Genomic DNA, 20,894 nt, shown 5'->3' with positions numbered 1-20,894 from the left:
GCAGTGTGGTGTGCTCACCACAGGTAAGAAGAGATCCAGCTTCACCATCCATACCTTCTACATAAGTAACCCCCCATGCTTTTTCCTAGGCCCATGACTAAGGCTCCCTTTCCTCCTTTCCTCATCTTCTCTTGGCTCATTCTAGGGGTGTTGCTGGTACTAGCTGTGCATACACCTCTGCCTTCACCCTCCTTGAGAGTGGTGTCAGCTTCAATCCACAGATATCAAACGCAGCAATGCAGGCAGCCAGGGAACTGGAGGCAGATGACAAAAGACACATTGCTACTCTCTTACCTGATCTATCAGGTCAGCAGAAAATACCTTCTTGGGAGCACAGCAAGATAACCAACCATTCGGGAGGGAGGGTGCAGTTTCTGTTGCAGCTGAAGAAACTTGAGAGTGATGAACAAACTCGACATTTCCTACTGAAGCCATGTCCACACTCATCTGTATCCACATTTGCTTTTCCAAGTTGTGAATAGAACAGAGTTTGGTGTAAGTGTTGCATGTCCCAGTAGTTAAATCCCTCTCAGCCTCCTCATTAAGGCCAGTGAAGTCTGTGATAACTGGTATTTTAGTTGACTGTAGACGAGTCTTTCAAAGTGCATTGTAATTTGTCCTTCTGTGAATCCAGGCAGCGATCAACTACAAGTAGAAACTATGTCAATAACCCCATGTTTTCAACAGTAACCAATGCCTCACCTGCTAAGGGCCAAGAGTGCACAGTAAGGTGGGCTTGGCTGCCAGACACCAGAGCTACTACACGATTCACTGAATGAAGATGTGAATTCTAAAGCCACAGCCACTGCTCCTGGCCTGGATCTGTGCACATGTCTAAAGCCACGTGTTGGGGCTTGGAATCTTAAAATTCCCTAAAGGAAATTCTCTACAGAAATCAACCTTTCTCTTATTCTGAGAGTTGTTTTCATTTTGCTTTTTTTTTGAGGCAGGGTCACATTCTGTTGCCCAGGCTGGAGTGCAGTGGCGCAATCTTAGCTCACTGCAGCCTCAACCTCCTGCGCTCAAGTGATCCTCCCACCTCAGCCTCCAAAGTAGCTGGGACTACAGGAAAGTGCCACCACACCTGGCTAATTTTTGTATTTTTTGTTGAGATGGATTTCACCATCTTGCCCAGGCTAGTCTTGAACTCCTGAGCTCAAGAGATCCAGCCAACTCGCCAACTCGGCTTCTCAAAGTGTTAGGATTATAGGCATGAGCCACTGTGCCCAGCCTAAGAACTGTTAACAATTGCTTCCTCAATTAAATATGCAAATTGTTTTTCTATTGATTTATAATACAAGCCATTATTTTAATATAGAACTTCATTGTTTTTACTCAATACTTTGAATGTAGTACATAATATATTCACATTGTCTAAAAATTAAAAAAAAAAGAAATATATAAACTTTCTTTCCTATTTTGCTTTCCCAACTCTTCCTTACCACCATGGCTAAGCATGTTTTTCAGATCCTTGTATTGTTGCAGAGAGTTTTAATGTGTAGAAAAGTAAATACAAATACATAAGCACATAAGCACATAATCTTTAAGAACAAATAAGGTAGAATTCATTCATTCATTCACTTGTTAGTCAACAAAAGTGGCATCATCACGTGGCTAAGAGCATGGACTTTAAAGTCAGGTAGACCCAGGTTTGGAGTCTGGCCCTCTCCCTTACCAGGTGTGCAACCTCAGTCAAGCTACGAAGCCTGTCTGTGGCTTCATTTACTCAACAGAGAAATGAGGATAAGAATATCTACTTACAGGTATGTGAGGATAGAATGCAAACAAAAATTTGAAGCACTAATCACAGTGACTATCAAATAATTGGTCTCAGAATGTTACTAATTATTGTTACCAAATATTTACAGGTGCCTGTTATATGCTACATACTTCAAACACGTAAGTCACAATTTCCAACCTTAAGGAGCTTGCAAAAATAACAAGGAAGATGGATGTCATTTCAAAATTTTAAAAAATTCTTAGAAAAGCACAGTTAAGAAAACAAAAAGGCAAGCCATAGAGTTGTAGAAAATGTTTGCAAAACATCTGACAAAGGACTTGTAACCAGATTTATAATAAATCCTTATAACTTACTAAGACAAATAACACAATTAAAAAGAAGGCAAAACATTTAAACAGGTATTTCACCAAAGAAGATATAGTAATAGTTGACAGACACTGTGAAAAGAAGCTCAACACAATTAGTCAGTAGGGAAATGCAAATTAAGACCAAACGATACACTACTACACACCCCCTAGTATGGCTAAAATTAAGAAGACTGACCAATATTAAGTGCTAGTGAGGGTGTAGAGCAACTGGAACTCTCTGATATTGCTGATGAAATATAGTCTGGCATTTTCATGTGATCTAGCAATCCCACTGCTAGGTATTTACTGAAGAAAAATGAAAACATAAGTTTATACAAAGACTTGTATGCAAATGTTCATAGCAACACTGTTCATAGAAGCAAAAGAGAAGCAATGCAAATGTCCACTGACTGGAAATTCAATATATTATAATAAATTTTTATACAATGAATACACAGCTGATATAGACAACAACTTGGATGATCCTGAGAAATGTTGTGCTAATTGAAAGAAACCGTATAAAAAGACTACCTGCTGTAATTGATTTCACCTATATAAAATTCCAGAAAGGACAAAACTATAGCAACAAAAAGAAAATTAGTGGTTGTCTTTGGCCAGAATTTAGACGGAGTTGATTGCAAAGGGGCATCAGGAAAGTATTTGAGATGATGAAAATGTGCTACATCTTGGTTGTGGTGTTGATTATATGACTGTATGATATAACAGATATAATCAAGTTAGGAAGAAGTCATATTGGATTAGGGAGTGTCCTTAATCCATTGACTGGTGTCCTCATAAGGAGAAAATGATTTGGAACAGAGAAGACACACCCAGAGGGGAATATGGCCATGTAGAGACAGAGGCAGAGATTGAAATGATGCAGCTAGCTACATTGCCACCAACCACAAAAGCTAGAAGAAACAAGGAAGAATTCGTCCTTAGAGCCTTTGGAGGGAGTATGGTCTTACCAATAACTTGATGGTAGGCTTTTAGCCTCCAGAACTGTAAGACAATAACTTTCTATTGTTTTAAGCCACTTGGTTTATGATAATTTGTTATAGCAGCCCTAGTACACTAATACAGTAGTTGTACTGAATTCTATTCTCAGTAGCCTTGTATGAATATTTCTTTTTATTTGCAACTCATCAATAATTGGTATTATTGAACTTTTTACTTTCTGTAATTAAGACCATACACAACTGGTCAGGAATAAAACATCAGACCAACAGAACAGAAAAGAGGACTCAAAAATAAACTGTCACATTTATGAACACGTGACTTATTATAAGAATGTACTTCATAGCAAAGGGAAAAGTAGACGGACTTTTCATCAAATGTTGCTGAAACAATTATATATCCTTATGGGAAAAAAATGTAATTGGACCTCAATCTTACTCTATGCTCAAAAATCAATTCCACATGAATTGAAAACTTAAGCAAGAAAGGCAAAACTATAAATCTTTGAAAAAAGCATAAAAGAATATCTTCATATCTTAGGGTAAGCAAGAAAAGGGTTAACAAATTTTAGTACTTCAAAATTAATTGTTTCAGTCTTCTGCTTCCAACCAAGATGGTATAATATAGTGCCAGATTTACCTTCTCCCCCAGACCAACTGAAAACTAGGTAAACATATGAAACAATAGTTATCAGACATTGGGCTGTGCCGAAGAATGATCCATGGGAGATAGCAAAAACAGAATGAGAGCAGCACTACTGTTGTGGACTGAACTGTATTCCTCTATAATTAGTATGTTGAAGCCTTAACCCCCAGTACCTCAGAATGTGATGGTATTTTGAAATAGGGCCTTTAAAAAGATGATTAAGTTAAAATGAGGCCACTAGGCTGGGCCCTAGTCCAGCCTGACTGATGTCTTTATAAGAAGAGAAATTTGGACAAATAAGGAGATTCCAGGGGTGCACACCCACATACAGATAAATGATTATGTGAGGACACAGTAAGAAGGTGACCATCTGCAAGCTGAGAAGGGAGACCTTAGCAGAAACAAAACCTTACATCTTAATCTTGGGCATCTAGCCTTCAGAACTGTGAGAAAATACATTTCTGTTATTAAAGTTGTGGTTTTAATACCCAATCTGTGGGTATCTTTTTTATGGCCACCCCAGCAAATGAATACACCTATGATTGCTCCAGCTTACTTTCTGGAGAGAGTTTGCAGGCCACAGTGCATGGAAGGAGGAATTCAGATGAAACCCAGTGGTCTTTCTGAGCTGAGGAGATGCAGCTGGGAGTCTGAGAAAATCAAAATGGCTTGACTTCATAGAACAGAGTACTGGAGAGGACAGAGCTATACAGAGAGAGAGTTTCAGATATCTGTAGCTAAATCTTCGACTATATACTGATCAGCATGTACATGTAACCTAAAGGCTGAGGTTGGAGAAAGAACCATCCAAAAGTATCAGAGGGAACAGTACTTGGATCTCAAATAGGGCTGGAAGTAGTTTGTGTTTTTATCAGTCAGATTACAAAACCACATAATTAATGTGGCAACAGGTAGAGTTCTCAGAAAGGCATTGCCTATAGTTGGAAAAAATCAGCTCTAGACTAATGGCTGCTTTGATCTCATATAACAAAACTTAAAAGGAGGTCTAGAGAACGTCAAGCTGTTTCTGTAAATTAACTGGCTTTTGGAACAAAGCTTAAGATTTTTTATAGATATACAAAAATCTAGCCTCTAACAAGATAAAATTCACAATGTCTGGCAAATAAGACAATGAAAAAATAAGACAATTTTCTTCTTATTTTGCATCCAAAATAAGGAGAAAAAAAATCCAGTCAGTAGAGACAGATTCATAAATTATACAAGTGGTAAATTAGATGTGTAAATAGGGACATTAAAATAGTTATCATAACTATATTCCACAGGTTTAAGAAGATAGAAAATGGCTTTTTCAATTCAATAAGTGAAAAAAAAGTAGAAGCAAGATTGAACATGTTATATGATGACACTAAAGACATAAAAAAGATCCAAACATAACTTCAACAGATGAAAAAATACAATGTCTAAGATAAAATAATAATGGATAGGACTAAAATCAGATTAAATATGGCAGAAGAAAAGATTAGTGAACTTGAAGATACAGCAATCAAAACTACTCAAAATGTGACAGAGAGAAAGACTGAAAAAAGATAAAAGAGAGCATTATTGAACTGTGGGATAACATTCAGTAGCCTAATACTGTGGTTTGGCTTTGTGTCCCCAACCAAATCTAATCTTGAATTGTAATCCCCATGTGTCAAGGCAGAGACCTAGTGGGAGGTGACTGGATCATGGTGGTGGTTTTCCCCATGGTGTTCTTGTGACACTGAGTGAATTCTCAGGAGATCTGATGGTTTTATAAATGGTAGTTATTCCTGAGCTCTCACAAGCTCTCTCTTTCCTGTCACCATGTGAAAAAGGTCTTTGCTTCCCCTTCGCCTTCTGCCATAACTGTAAGTTTCCTGAGGCCTCCGCATCCATGCAGAACAGTGAAAAGAACATCTTCTCTTTACAAATTACCCAGTCTCAGGCAGTTCTTTATAGCAGTGTGAAAATGGACTAATACACCTAATAAACCTGGAATAATAACTCCTGAAGGAGAAGAGTGAGTGTAGAAAAAATAATGAAAGAAATATAATAACAACTGAAAAAATTTAAAATGTGATGAAAACTATGGGCCTACAGACTGAGGAAGCTCAAAGAATCCCTAGCACAAGAAACCTGAAGAAAATTTACAAGAAACATAATGATCAAATTGCTTGAAACCAGTGAGAAAGATAAAAATCTTAACAGCAGCTAGAAAGAATATACATCATGTACAGAGAAACAAATATTATATGAAAATGACACCAGATACCACTTTAGAAGCAATGGGAACCAAGAGACAGTGAGGCAGCATCTTTAAAGTATTGAAAGAAAAAGACTATCAAGCTAAAATTCTCTACCCAGTAAAAATAGCTTTCAAAAGCAAAAGGCTACATACTTTTTTAGATGGTAAATTTAAAATGTCTGTTTCTTTAAAAAATAAAAACAAAAACAAAAATAAAAACAAACAGAACAGAGAAAATATTTATAGCACATATATCCAAAAGAGCCCTGGTCTTCAAAATATATAAATACTAGTATAAATCAATAAGCAAAATGGCCAGAAGACCTAAATACGTATGGTACAAAAGAAGAAATCAAATGGCTAATAAATATATAAAAGACACAAAAATCTTTTAGTAGCCAGAGAATTACAAATTACAACCATACCATTAAATACCTATCTTATTGGCTAAACAATGAAAAGCTCACATCTTACCTTTTCTTTTATGATTTATAAGGAGAGAGTGACAGCGATATTATTTTAAATACGTTTCTATTCAGTAAAAATAGATTCTTATTTATCTCCCTGATATGGGATAACAATGTACTGAAATGATTGAGGCAATTTGTATAAAAACAGTTACAAGTTGGTTTTCTTATTAATGAGTTTTCAGATGTCTTAAATTAGAACCAATGAGTCAGAATATTATATAAATTAAATTATGTTAACTTTTATTAATAATGTTAGCAATCACGGAACTAGAATATCCAAAGGAATATTCTTAATCTGGTAATTAAATTTGAAAGAATTGTTATAGAAATGCTTTTGTATTTTTTAAGCTAATTAATTTTATGAGACTAGAGAAGATTGTGGTTTCATTGTGTGAGTTTATCTTATCAAAAATAACTGTCACTGTTGGAATGCAAAAATTTCTCATTTAGAGTAAGAACTATATATTACTTATTTCTTTGTCCCTTGTGCTTCTGGGAGTGCCTGGGAAATACAAAGTTGCTCACAAATGTTTTTTTGGATAGAATTTTGATGTTCTAAGATTTTTTTTGTAACCTTTAGGATAGGTTAAATTAAACTCCTACTAGAGAACTTAATTCTCTCCTCTCTCCCTTACATTATCCAGTATGTTTATCAATATTGATCAACATATATAATTAAATGCTTGTCTTCAAAGTTCAAATAAGTGAAGCTATAATTAAAGTCTAGCATGTGCTCATTTAAGCTGAGATTCACTTTAGAAACCCCAAGTAAGAACAATTCTACTCAGCAAGATGGAAAACTAACGATCAATGTCATAGGGTATGAAGTTGTATTAGATCATTCTTGCATTGCTATAAAGAAATACCTGAGACTGGGTAATTTATAAGAAAAGAGTTTTAATTGGCTCATGGTTCTGCAGGCTGTACAGGAAGCATAGTACCAGCAACTGCTTCTGGGGAGACCTCAGGAAGCTTCCAATCATGGTGGAAGGTGAAGGGGAGCCGCTTCTTACATGGCAGGAGCACGAGCTAGAGAGAGAGTGAGGGGGTAGGTGCCATACTCTTTTTTTTTTTTTTTGAGACGGAGTCTCACTCTGTCACCCTGGCTAGAGGGCAGTGACGCGATCTCAGCTCACTGCAAGCTCTACCTCCCGGGTTCACACCATTCTCCTGCCTCAGCCTCCCGAGGAGCTGGGACTACAGGCGCCCGCCACCACGCACGGCTAATTTTTTGTATTTTTAGTAAAGATGGGGTTTCACCGTGTTAGCCAGGATGGTCTCCATCTCCTGACCTCGTGATTCGCCCTCCTCAGCCTCCCAAAGTGCTGGGATTACAGGCGTGAGCCACCGCACCTGGCCGGTGCCATACACTTTTAAATGACCATAACTCATGAAAACTCACTCACTATCATGAGGACAGCACCAAAGGGATGATGCTAAACCCTTCATGAGAAATCTGCCCTCATGACCCAAAATCATCTTTCACCAGACCCACCTCTAACATTGGGGATTACATTTCAACATGAGATTTGGAGGGGACACATATTCAAACCATATCAAAGTTGATTGCTATTCAGTGGAACCACCCATGAAATGCCAACTAGAAAGATGGAAAGAAAGGTGGCCAAATTATTTTCTACAACTTTAAAAAATGTGAATAAGGGCTTATGAAACAAGATTCAAATCAAGTACAGGAAGTATTTATTGACCATCTACCATGTGACAGAAGCTGTGCAAGTTATAGCTCTTGTTTGATTCTTACAATAGCAACAGTGTATCTGTCCTAAATTAGTGATATGGTTTGGCTGTGTCCAGACCCAAATCTCATCTTGAATTGTATGCCCATAATTTCCAGGTGTTGTGGGAGGGACCTAGTGGGAGACAATTTGAATCATGGGGGTGGTTTCCCGCATGCTGTTCTTGTGGTAGTGAATAAGTCTCATGAGATTTGATGGTTTTATCAAGGGTTTACACTTTTGCATCTTCATTTTCTCTGGCTGCTGCCATGTAAGAAGTGTCTTTAGCCTCCTGCCTTGATTCTGAGGCCTTCCCAGCCATGTGGAACTGTAAGTCCAATTAAACCTGTTTTTCTTCCCAGTCTCAGGTATGTCTTTATCAGCAGTGTGAAAACAGATTAATACAGTAAATTGGTACCAGTAGAGTGGGGCGTTGCTGAAAAAATACCCGAAAATGTGAAAGTGACTTTGGAAGTGGGTAACAGGCAGAGGCTGGAACAGCTTGGAGGGCTCAGAAGAAGACAGGGAAATGTGGGAAAGTTTGGAACTTCCTAGAGACTTGTTGAATGGCTTTGACCAAAAGCCTGATGGCGATATGGACAATAAGGTCTAGGCTGAGATGGTCTCAGATGGAGATCAGGAACTTGTTGGGAACTGGAGCAAAGGTGACTCTTGTTACATTTTAGCAAAGAGACTGGCGGCATTTTGCTGCTGCCCCAGAGATTTGTGAAACTTTGAACTTCAGAGAGATGGTTTAGGACATCTGGCAGAAGAAATTTCTAAACAGCAGAGCATTCAAGAGGTGACTTGGGTGCTATTGAAGGCATTCAGTTTTATAAGGGAAGCAGAGCATAAACGTTTGGAAGATTTGCGGCCTAATAATGTGATAGAAAAGAAAAACCCATTTTCTGAGGAGAAATTCAAGCCAGCTGCAGAAACTTGCATAAGTAATGAGGAGTAAGAGGCGATGTTAATCCCCAAGACAATAGGAAAAATGTCTGATGAGGGTGACCCCTTTCTTTAAGAAATGATGGGATCTAGATGGGAAATGTACATCTTTGGAGTTGTTTCAACTTGAACTAATTTTGAGAGAATATGCATTTATCAATGAGGACTTTTTAAAGTGTTTATTTATTTAGAGACAGAGTCTCACTCTGTTGCCCAGGCTGGAGTGCAGTGGCTTGATCATAGCTGACTGTAACCTCAAAATACTTGGTTCAAGTTATCCTCTCTCCTTAGCCTTCCAAGTAGTCAGGGCTACAGGTGCACTAACATGCTCAGCTATTTTTTTTTCTTTTTCTTTTTTTTTTGTAGAGATGGGGTCTCAGAATGTTACCCAGGCTGATCTTGAACTCCTGGCCTTAAGTGATGTTCCTGCGTTGGTCTTCCAAAGTGTTGGGATTATTGGCATGAGCCAAGGATCATGGACCAGTGAGTACTTTTTATAGTGATGAATAATATTACTTCCTTGGAACATTTATAGTAAATTAGCTGATACATTAATCAGGTGATAATTGCATTTTGGTGCAGTCAGAAACTCAATAAACACATTATTGAAAACTGATAATTACTAATTATAACAATAATACTAGATCCTAGATGTTGAGATTCATCATGAATATTATGGAGCCTATTTGGTAACATGGAAGAAAAAAATTGAAAGTGTGAGTTCAGTTGTAGCGGAAGATAAACTACTCATCAAAATAAATATAAACGCGTAGCAGATTTGATAAAGCAGTAAAGATTATTTTTGGCCACTAGAGGGAGCTCATACTTTAAAAACTGTTTGGAGCATCCATCGTGTTTCAAGGATCACTGCAGGTTTTAAAAATCAGTAATGATTTGCCCTCAATTGTTTTTGGAGGCTTCTTACACTCTAACATACCAGAGGGATGGGTAAGTAACAAAAATTGTAAGTCAATGTGACTATTTCAGAACTGGCTATAAATGTTCAAAAAAATAATCTCTGATCATACTTATTTAAAGTTAGGGATTTAATTTACTCTTCTCCCACTAAAGTATTTCTTTGAAAATGTATTTTCTTTGAAAAGCCACATTTCTCCCAAAAGTAAAATCTGTGGAATTATTTGTTTTCACTTATTCAGGGAATAGGAGAATATGGGTTATAATTTTGTCATTATGTGTATTTCACAGTCTTATCTACCTCTGGAATGTCTCTCAGGCCTCCTCCCTTTAACCTCAGTCCCATGGCCAGCCTTATTCATGGGCTCATTGCTTCTCCTCTGGTCTGTCATGATAGTTTCTTCACTGGTCTCCCCATCCTCACTGACCACCCCGTCTAGTGTCTCCCAAATGCAATTGCCTTTTACGTCCATCATTTTCAGAACAATGTTTTCATGAAACATATTTTTGATCACATTCTTTTCTGCTCAAAACTTCTTAGTAGCTCCCTACTTCTACAAAACAAGTCCACAAACTTCTACTTGGCATTCAAGGTCCAATTCATTTATTTTCTTTTATTTTATTTTTTGAGACGGAGTCTCACTCTGTCGCCCAGGCTGGAGTGCAGTGGTGTGATGTCGGCTCACTGCAAGCTCTGCCTCCCGGGTTCACACCATTCTCCTGCCTCAGCCTCCCGAGTAGCTGGGACTACAGGCGCCCGCCACTCCGCCCAGCTAATTATTTTTCTTTCTTTTTTGTATTTTTAGTAGAGATGGGGTTTCACCACGTTAGCCAGGATGGTCTCGATCTCCTGACCTCGTGATCCACCCGTCTCGGCCTCCCAAAGTGCTGGGATTACAGGCGTGAGCCACCGCGCCCGGCCTCAAGGTCCAATTCAATGCTACCTCCTTTTCAGGCCCACTGACTCCAGGCTGGAATAATTCTGTCCCTCTCTTTTCTGAGTTCTCATGGTAGCTATTTTCTGTACAGACCTTGTGGCATACCTCCTTACTGCTTTATTTTATAGTTGCTTATGAGCATGTCTTATATCACCTCTATGGCCAACTTCCTTAAAGCATGCCTCCTTGCTCGGAAACCAGAGAGGAAGCTTTGCTTCAGCAAGGAAATGATGTTGAAGGGCAATTTAAGAGATCCAGATTTTGGAGAAATTCTGATGTGGAATTGATAGAACTGGATGCTCTGGCTGCATAACAAGCCACCGCAAAATTTAGGAGCTTCAAATGAAAGCTTATTATTATCTCTGAAGCTTCTGAGGGTTGACTAGACTCAGGTGATTCTCACTTTGAGTTTCAAGTCTGATTGCAGTCAGATGGTGGTTGGACTGGGGTCCTCTGAATGCTCAGCCAAGCTCAACATCCAACATGGCTTCTTCACTTACGTGTTTGGACCCCTGGGCTGGGATGGCCAAAATCTCTGGGATTTGGCCAAATATCTTGCTTTCTCCACGTGTTCCCTCCATGTGGCTAGCTTGGGCTTCCTTAGTGCATGGTGGTCTCAGGTTAGATGTCTTATGTGGTGGCTGACTTTCCCTAGAATAAGGAGTGAAAGAGCCCTATTCCCTAGAATAAGGGCCTTTCAAAAGGCCCGGGTAGAAGCAGCAAGGTTTCCTATGTCTTAACCTTGGAAATCCCACAGCATCACTTCCTCCAAGTGCAGCCCAGACCCAGTGTGGGAGGAGACTGCACAGGAGCATGGGTGCTAGAAAGGGTGCTTCCTCAGGAGGCCATCTCTGAAGCATGGCTACCTCGCATGCTAACATTTTCAACGGGAAAAACATCCTGCTCTGAGGAACAGAAGGGATAAGCTAAAGACACACCAATCAGAAGAATGGGAATAGATCAGGGTGACAGAAACTTAGTTTCAAGAGAAAAAAAGGTGGTCATTCACTACTGTTTAACATGTCTGCAGACCTTTTTACACTCTTCTCACCAAGAGGTGGGGCTATGTTTCCTCCCTTTGAAACTGGGCAGGCTTTTCTGAACGTTTTATCCGGTAGAGTATAACAGAATTCATGCTATGCAGCTTCCAAGATAAGGTCAAAACAGGGGATGCAGTTTCTACCATGCTTTCTGGACTATTTGTTCTTGAAACCTTCAGCTGCTATGTGAGCAGTCTGATTTTTCTGAGGCTGCCATGTTGTGAGAAGCCCAAATTAGTCCATGTAAAGACCACATGGAGAGGTTTTGAGACTACATGAAGAGAGAGATGCACAGCCAACCCTTTCCAAAAACCCTGACCCACACAGAGGCCATGAGAGAGAGCGTGACTGTAGCTGTTTTAAGCTGCTATGTTTGGGGGCAGTTTTGTTGTTGTATTTTGTTTTTAAAAGACAGGGTCTCCTCTCCCTCTGTTGCCCGGGTTTGAGTGCAGTGGTGCAATCATAGCTCACTGCAGCCTCAAACTCCTGGACTCGATTAATCCTCCGGCTTCAGCCTCCCAGGTTGCTAGGACTACAGGCATGCACCACCACAGTTGGCTAATTTTTTTAGTTTTTAATTTTTTTGTAGAGAAGGGTTCTCGCTATCTTGCCCAAGCTGGTCTCAAACTCCTGGGCTCCAGTGAGCCTCTCACCTCGGCCTCCCAGAGTGTAAGCTACTATGTTTTGGAATGACTTTTCATGCTGCAAAGTATAATTGGAACAGGTGAAGACTGAAAAAACCTTATATATAATAACTATGTGATTGCCTTCCTGTCCTTCTTTCTGTCTTTGTTTTTAACAAGACAGAAGCTTCTCATGATGTTGCTGTCATTCCCCACCTGCCTCCTCCTAGACAGGGACTGGGGCCCTCCACATGAGGCATGCTGTCCATGGGCCCTCCACGTGAGGCCTGCTGTCCCCCGGCCCTCCAGGTGAGGCCTGCTGTCCCCGGGCCCTCCACATGAGGCATTCTGTCTGTGGGCCCTCCATGTGAGACCTGCTGTCCCCGGGCCCTCCACGTGAGGCCTGCTGTCCTTGGGCCCTCTATGTGAAGCCTTTTGTCCTTGGTCCTGTGGCTGCACCTCCTGGCGGATGCAACCATGGCCACGCGTCCATCTCATCTCTACCACATCTGAGTTACAGTTTCCAGAGCAGAAAACTCTTGCTAACATTTAGGATTTAGACGCATCTCTTTGCTTCTCTTTTCCCATTTTAGACTTCCCTTGTAAGGAATGAAAACCATTATAATTCTGAGAAACTCAGGCCAGACAAAGCCTTCTGAAGCCTCATGGCCATTTTCCTCAGCTCATAGTGCCCTGCTAGGCCAGGGGTAAGGTCACTCTCCCCGCAATCCACCCATCCTGCTCCAAGTCAGGAGCCCTCACAGAGTTTTTCAGCTTCCCACTAGTAGGTCTTTGTTCATCCCATTCTCCCACATTGAAGCAAATTGGAGCTACCTTCTTTTTTCCCTCCTCTTGGGAGTTGCTTTATTTTGGGTTTCTTTGTACAAATTGTTGACATAGCCCTTGATGGGAAGGATCAAGACGGATCCTCTCATCCTTCCCCTTACTGAGCAGAAGTGTCTGACCCTCTGGCCTTCTATGAACCACTGGGACCCACAAACAACATGTCAGATCCAAAGAGCACTGGCCTCCGAACACGGAAGTAGGTGGGCAACTGAAGGAAAGGTGAATAGTGAGAACAAGGGAGGGGAGGACAAAGGGAAGAAGGGAAGGGCCGGGAGATAAGACATTGACATGTGCAGTCAGCTTAGCTGGGCATGGTGGTGTGAGACTGTAGTCACAACTCCTTGGGAGGCTGAGAGGAGAGGATTGCTGGAGCCCGGGAGTTCACGTCTATACTGGGCAACATAATGAGACCTTGTCTTTTAGAGAGAGAGAGAGAGACCAGAAGTCCTGGACATAGCCAGGCTGTGGGCAGCCCACGGATGAGGTGAGATGTCAATGTGATCATCCCTGGAAGTGTGAAGGAAGGTAGGGCGGGGTTATTGAATACACTGTGTCATTCAATTACTGTCATCATCTGGATTTTATATGGGATGGGGGCTGGGAGTTCCTGGTCTACTTGTGCTGGAGAGATGTTTAGGTTTTCTCAGATGGTTAATAGAGGGCACCAGCAGTTGTTTGGTGGCATTGGAGGAACAGCTTTTTGAATCCCAAATGACCCTTTTCAGATAAAATTGAAGCTGAATTGAGACTTCGGGAGGATAAGTATAAAGTTGTAAGTGGGTGGGATAGAGAACAGCCATGCGAATGTCAAATCTTCTGCCTTTTCACTCCTGTCTTAGGCCGAATGTGAAGTGCCCCGTTCTTTCCTTCGGTGGAGCCTTTGAAGATTTTTCTTTTCTTTAAAGCTCACTTAGCGGTTAAAGACTTGAGATGGGCTGTAAAGCTGTGAAAAGCCTGGGAGGAAATGGTGTTGGCATGAAGGGGTAAAGCCAAGCTTGGAGGGGTGCCAGTGGCAGGGACCCACACTAATTCCTCTTGTTCTTATGCCCTTCTAAATATGTCTCTGAAGCACAGGAGAACATTCCTAGGGAAAAACAACGTCCACTCACCTCATTCCAAGAAAATCTGTAACAACATCCAATTGTCTTTGAGAGGAAAGAAGATGACATTGGGAGACATGGCATCTAGAGGAAAAGCGAGAACCACCAGTCTTCCTTTCAGACTTCACAGTGGGATCTTGGCGCCTCAGATAAACAAAGGCACTGGCAGGAAGGAAAGCGAAAATCAGAGGAGAGGTCTGGCAGGCCACAGCCAGAGCAGGGGCAGTGGGTGAGAAAACCCTGGGTTTGAGGATCCTGATTCTCTTCCCTAACAGCCTTTGGGTCCCTCTTTCTGAAACAAGGTTGAGAGCATGTCCTCTGGCCTGGGGTACTTGGGTAAATCTGAGGCACCCCAGGTAGCAATGATGGCAGATTTTGCACTTGAGCTGGGGAGAAAGCCAGTGGTGCTGAAAGCAATGGAGACTGAGGTACAGAGATCTTCCCGCCAAACCCATTCCCAGGCTTTCTGCCTCTCTAGGAATGGAGAGAGAGAGAATGCCTTGGCTGGTTTCCTGAAATCCAGTTCGTGGAGCCACAGCCCCAGTGAGTGCTCACTCAGGAAACAAATGCTCAAGAGAGGACAGGCATCAGCTAGGAAACTCCACTCCGAAAGGGATCAGCTGTTGCTCTCACAGGCACACTGCTTTGGTCCAGGAAGTCAGTAAAACGCAAACAGGATCCCAGCGAGGTCATTTGTTTTGGAAAAGACAGAGGGAGGAGGAGAGAGGGGCAGCCATGTGAACGTGCAGTTATGTCAGGGCCTCCCCAGATCCCTGGAACGTCCTGCCTGAGCACACCAGGGAAAACCTCTCCTTGCTCACTAGCCCTCGGGAAGTACAGCTCTCACTGAAAATCTGTCAGCATAATTAAAAAATGAACACCCCTCCAATCACAAGATCAACGCCAAGGGTTACCTTCCTGGGGAGCTGCCCAGGGGGAGCATGGTTTCCTAAGACAACTTTTGTGATCTGCATAGAATATTTTTGCTCCTATTTTTTTTTTTTTTTTTTCTGAGACAAGATCTGGCTTTATTTCTATCGGGACATGTTTGGATGTTCTTCCAAAAAGTCTACTGGTAAGAGAGCTCAGTTGGTCTTCTAGGAGAGATAACTGTTGACATATCAGGGGCCAAAGGCTCATCTCTTTATTCCCTGAGCTTGGGGAAGAGGTGGCATCATTTCACCCTTAGAGCACAGGATAAATATTATGATCATTCAAGCAAAAAGACATTCTACTGGCTACTTTTGATTTAGCATTACAGTTTCTAATTTATCCCAAAGATATACTGACAGAAATGGAAAGATGTATTCACAAGGCCACCTATCAGAGCATGATTTGTGTATTAGAAACAACTCAAATGTCCATCAATAGGGGACCCTCAACTATGGTACATTCACACAATGCAGTAGTACACAGCTGTAAAAAAAAAAGAAGAAGGAGAATATCTCTACATGCAAGTACGAAATATATAGTTGATAAATATTAAGATATAATCATTAAAACTCAAAACAAAATGAAAAAAGTCAAACCTAACTAGATATTGAGTTGGTGGCACATCCTCTTGGGAGAAAGTATTTCAAGTGACATTAAAACCTGGGAATTGACTGTAGACCTCAAGTGGGATATACCCTTAGAACAAAAGGAACTGCAAAAACACACACACACACAAACTTCAAATGTTTCCAGTAATTACATTTTCACGGAAAGTTTTCCTATTGTTATTCTGAGACTATTGTATATGTTTCCCGGTATAAAACAAGTGAGTAATATGTAGGTGTTGTTGGGAACCAGAAATTTAGGTTGAAAAGAGATGTAAATTTAAGTGAGATCAAATAAAAGCCCCATAGTCCTGAATCAGACTTTGAATTGGAAACATTCAATTATAAATATGATGTTTTATCTACATTATCTATCTATCTATCTATCTATCTATCTATCTATCTACAGATCCATTCATTAACCTACCTCTAATCTCCTAGCTTTGTTCCCTGAAAATGCCTAGAAACAAAGAAAAACCTGTTAGCAGTGATCATCCCTAACATACAGATAATGCTCCCCTAAGAGTCGGGGCTCCTTAGAGAAATACCGAGCTCCAGGTCTTAGCGAAAGATGTGCAAGATGCACCTTTAACACGTGGTCCTACCTGAAAACAAGTATACTGTTGAAGACTACCATGGTTGTGTCATAAAGAGTCAAGAGCCAATTTTCAGGGATTCCCATTTGAATATCAGAAATAATAACTGCAATAAGTTAAAGCACATCAATTAAATTTAAATTTATGGGTTTACAATGAGTTTATTAAAAAAGAAGTTCCCTGGGATGTGATATCCGTGTGTCAGTGACAAATCGCAATGATAAGTCCAGAGTAATAGTGTGACCACAGCAATACCAGCAGCAAGGCAGCAGAGCAGGATTCAGGGATTGACACTGGTGTAGCTGTGGCAACAGGAGCCTGAAGGCCTTGAGGAGAATGGGTGCATGATGCTGGGGTCTGGCCAGTGGACAGGAAGGCCGAGAAGGGCACAAGTGGGACTGAGGTCCAGGGAAGACTGATGGAGACTGCAATCTACAGGGAGGTCTCACTATTACATTCACCTCCACGTTGTTGCCTTCCTGGTGCTATGACCCAGGAAATTTTGTGTTAGCATTAAGGAAATTGAAGTCTGTCACCCCAAGAATCTCATATTATTGTAGAAAAATCTAAACTCAGAGTTTTATTATTAAAATCAATCAATTTTATTAGAAACCAAAATGTTTTTCTGCTCTTTTATTTCAAGTAGAAAATTTGTTTGAAAACTAAGATCCTCTGCAGCCATCTCACTGGGATTCATATCTGCAAGAGGGTTTTCTCTTGTAATTTAAACTCTCCACAGTCCACCAATAATTCCTCTTTGCTCCTGCTCTCCAAGAGCTAAGTGACTGAATTCAGTTTGGCTTTAAATTTTCTGTAGATACTATCAGGTCCTTCTGTGGGGGTGTGCCTGAGCAGTGATTGAGGCTAATCTTTCTTGGCTTAGGAGGCCTGATGTTTTTCCTGACTGAGGTGCTATGATTGAATTTATGTATTTTTATGACTGTAGGCTTATTTCCCGGTTTTTCAGGTTTAAAAAGTACATTTGAAATAATAAGCTTCTTTGTTTTCTTTTGATTGAATCTATGGTGGTAATAAAAAAATAAAGAACAGCTATGCGGAGAGGTAACAATGACTCCATAACTTCTAGCCAACTTTGGATAACAACAAAGGCCTACAATGCAAGAGAATGGAGATCTTCCTTGGGATAAACATTCTGGAAAAACCTAACCCTAACCTTTGTGGTTTCCGTAATGTTCTGTATTTGTAAGAGAGAAGTGATCCACAGAATTTAAAGCCTGGAGACCCAGGAGCTGGGGGAAGCAATTTGGTAGATTTTCCTCTTACTACCTGGTCTGATGTACTGGTAAATCTAAAACCCATCATTTCTCTCTCATCTTCCTCTGTCCAGGTTACACTCCCTTGGTCCCCCAATGCAAGTGAACCTTTCAACAGCTGGCCTCACCTCAGACCCAAAGCAGAAAGGGGTTGAACATTGACTAAAGGATTTAGATTCCTTATCTTAGGTAGGGAGATGCAAAGTGCATAAAAACAGACAGTTTTGTTATTTGATATAAATACTCAATTTGACTTATATCTAGTGGTGGGCTTTATGTTATACTGCCACGTGAGTCTTAAAAACTAGGTTCTGGAATGTCATTCTGGCTTGCATGTTTGATTCTATGAAAGGTGTTTGGGAACTGAAATTCTATCTCATTTTCCCCACTAAATTTGCATGGTTATACATAATTTTCTAAAATTGTGCAGGGCCAATTTCTGATGCCTGCATATGGTTCATATTTATACAAGGACTCAGGAGGTTGCTGAAATGGCTGTACCCTGGGAAAGCTTTATAGGATAGATGATTTATGAGAATTGTTTGAAGAAGGAAAAGGGTAGGCTGGTGGAAAGGAGAGGCCAGGGAAAAGTTTGGAGGGGAGTAAAAGGCTTGGAATTGCCAGAATAATGTCAAGCGATGTGGAGGGATAAGAGGAATTTACTGGCTAGAACAGAGAAATCCAACTTATGTAGGTGGACAAAGGGATGCTGTGGAAATAGCCATTGGTAACTAGCTTTATTTAACTAAGCGTAATTAGAAACTTTAATTTAAAGTAGTGGAAAATTGGTAACTCGGATTTGTTGAATGATTGAGTGGTAGCTGTTGGTAAGTTTCTGCGTGGGGATATATATTTCAGAGTGGTGAATTATGTCATTAAAAAATATATGAGGGGCTAGGTGCACTGACCCATGACATAACCCCTGAACTTTCGGTAGCCAAGGCAGGAGGATTCTTGAGGCCAAGAGTTTGAGACCAGCCTGGGCAACATAGGGAGACTGCATCTCTACAAAAGATTAAAAATGAGCAGGGTGTGGTGGTACACACCTGTAGCCCCAGTTACTGGGGAGGCTGAGGTGGGAGGATGGCTTGAACCTGGGAAGTCAAGGCTGCAGTGAGCTGTGATCATGCCACTGTACTCCAGCCTGAGTGACAGAGCGAGACCCTGCCTCCAAACAAACAAACAAACAAACAAAGAAGAAAAGAAAAGAAAAAAGGGATATGAGAAAGTTCCTTCTTAGTCTCAATAAGGGAATCTGGAAGAAAGGCATCTAGAGAAGGTTGAGGAATCTACAATGAGGTCCAAAGGGCCTTGAGTCAGGTCAGTAGTAAGTCAAGGGCTCAAAGTGTTGTATGTAGGAAAAAGAAGTATTGTGAGAGGGCAGCTCCAGGGCTAGGTATGAGGCAGAAGAAAGTTTTGGTTGAGGGGAAACCCAAGATAAAAAGTCATGAAAATGTGAAGAACATAATGCCACTTCTAACAATGAAGCAAATGAGAAGAAAGAGGGATTGCTACAGTAGAAAGAGTGATTGCTGTGTGTAGAACATGGCATGCAACAGCTTTTTGAAAGGTAAAAGTTAGCAGAGAGTTCTGGTGCATAAAACATTTTGCAGATGCCTGAAGATTATTTTTAAGTTTTATTGGGATGGTGTAAAAGAGTTTTCAGAAGGATATTTATTTTGGTCTTTGCCTTACCGATGGCAGTTTGGGTTCTTCCAGTGGCCTTGGGGAGGCACAGTAGGAGACCTGCAAGGAGTGCACCATGCGGGCACTGAGGCACATCCACAAAAGTAGAAGAAACTGGGAAAGCAGGCCAGTTAGAACAGAGGGAATAGACCACACCAGGAAGTTTAGATTTTACTCTACAACTAATGGAGGAGTTGCTGCAGTAATTGCTAAGATGAAGGCAATTGATGCTTTTTCAATCCAGAGAATGAATGGCATGGTCAAATGTACATGTTAGAAAAATCCAACTGGCAGCAGTAAGGATTACAGACTGAAGGGGAGGAGACCCTACAAGTGAGACTGTCACCTAGAAAGGAGTTATTTAAAGAAGGACCAGAAGTCCCATTTACTAGAAAATGTTAGTTATGAAGATGCCAAGATGAGGACAGTTAAACGACATAGGCTAAATTCCCATGACATTTAGACTTCATGTCATGGCATCTATTGTACAGCTAGAATACTGAGGGTTTTGAAACAGCTAGGGGTTAATTTGCTGCAGAAATTGCCAAGATGAAGGCAGGAAAGCATTTGAGTGAGCAGAACCTTAAATGGGAAAAAGGTAAAGAGTATTCTGGTTAAGACATAAATTACAGAAACTGCCTGTATCAGTCAGGGTTCAGCCAGAGAGGCAGAATCAATAAGATATATATGTATATAGGAATGGATTTGACTTAAACATGCATGAGGGCTGGCTAAGCAAGCCCAAAGTCCATAGAGCAGGCAGCTGGGAAGGGAAGGTCATAAGCTAGCTGGAATCCCATGAGCCTGAGCTGAAGCTTGGAGTCTCTGAACTTTAGGAAGAGTCTAGTTGCTCCTTAAAAGGGCTTTGGCTTGACTAAATCAGGCCCAACCAGTATGATGCCCCTTTTTTATTAACTCAAAATAAACTGACTTGGGACTTTAATTATGTCTATATAATCTCTGCTCAGCAGCACCTAGATTAGCATTTGGAAAAACAATTGGGATAAGGTGTGGATAGTCCACAAAATGGCCACTGCCCCCATCCATCCTCCAACTCTGAAGAGAGAATATCCTTGTGGTCCACCCTATCCAGAAACATGCTAGAGACGGAATTCTGGGGAGTACAGTCCAAGCCATAACACTGCCATTCTAAGACCACTTTTCAGGTGGAGGATACAATTCTTAAGATTCTGAAAGTTGAAAATACAAATTATATTCTGTCTTTAATAGTCATAAGGTATAAGTTTCTCCATGAAGTATTGCAGGA

The 20,894-nt window shown here is 40.8% G+C and overlaps 1 protein-coding gene across 1 annotated transcript; it reads right to left on the bottom strand.

Annotated features, from left to right (window-relative positions):
- Positions 1-330: 330 nt before the first annotated feature.
- On the bottom strand, positions 331-14,988 carry LOC100938570 (uncharacterized). The gene is made up of 3 exons (XM_003776904.4): positions 14,543-14,988; positions 2,285-2,394; positions 331-645 (listed from the first exon to the last, which is right to left on the bottom strand). The coding sequence occupies exons 1-3, from the start codon at positions 14,986-14,988 to the stop codon at positions 575-577; spliced, it is 627 nt and encodes a 208-aa protein (XP_003776952.3). The 3' UTR covers positions 331-574.
- Positions 14,989-20,894: the final 5,906 nt, after the last annotated feature.

The sequence above is a fragment of the Pongo abelii genome, chromosome 5 (genome assembly GCF_028885655.2).
Source record: "Pongo abelii isolate AG06213 chromosome 5, NHGRI_mPonAbe1-v2.0_pri, whole genome shotgun sequence".
NCBI lineage: Eukaryota > Metazoa > Chordata > Mammalia > Primates > Hominidae > Pongo > Pongo abelii.
The sequence above is the reverse complement of the archived record's forward strand: the minus strand, read 5'-3'. Positions and strand labels throughout refer to the sequence as shown.

Coding starts and splice junctions, on each gene's coding strand:
- LOC100938570 (XM_003776904.4), bottom strand. CDS start 14,988: ATGGGTTTGGCGGGAAGATCTCTGTACCTCAGTCTCCATTGCTTTCAG. Junction 2,395..14,542: donor ACAGATTTTCTTGGAATGAG/GTGAGTGGACGT, acceptor ATTTTTCTTCAG/TAAATACCTAGCAGTGGGAT. Junction 646..2,284: donor CTCACTAGCACTTAATATTG/GTCAGTCTTCTT, acceptor TTCTACTTGTAG/TTGATCGCTGCCTGGATTCA.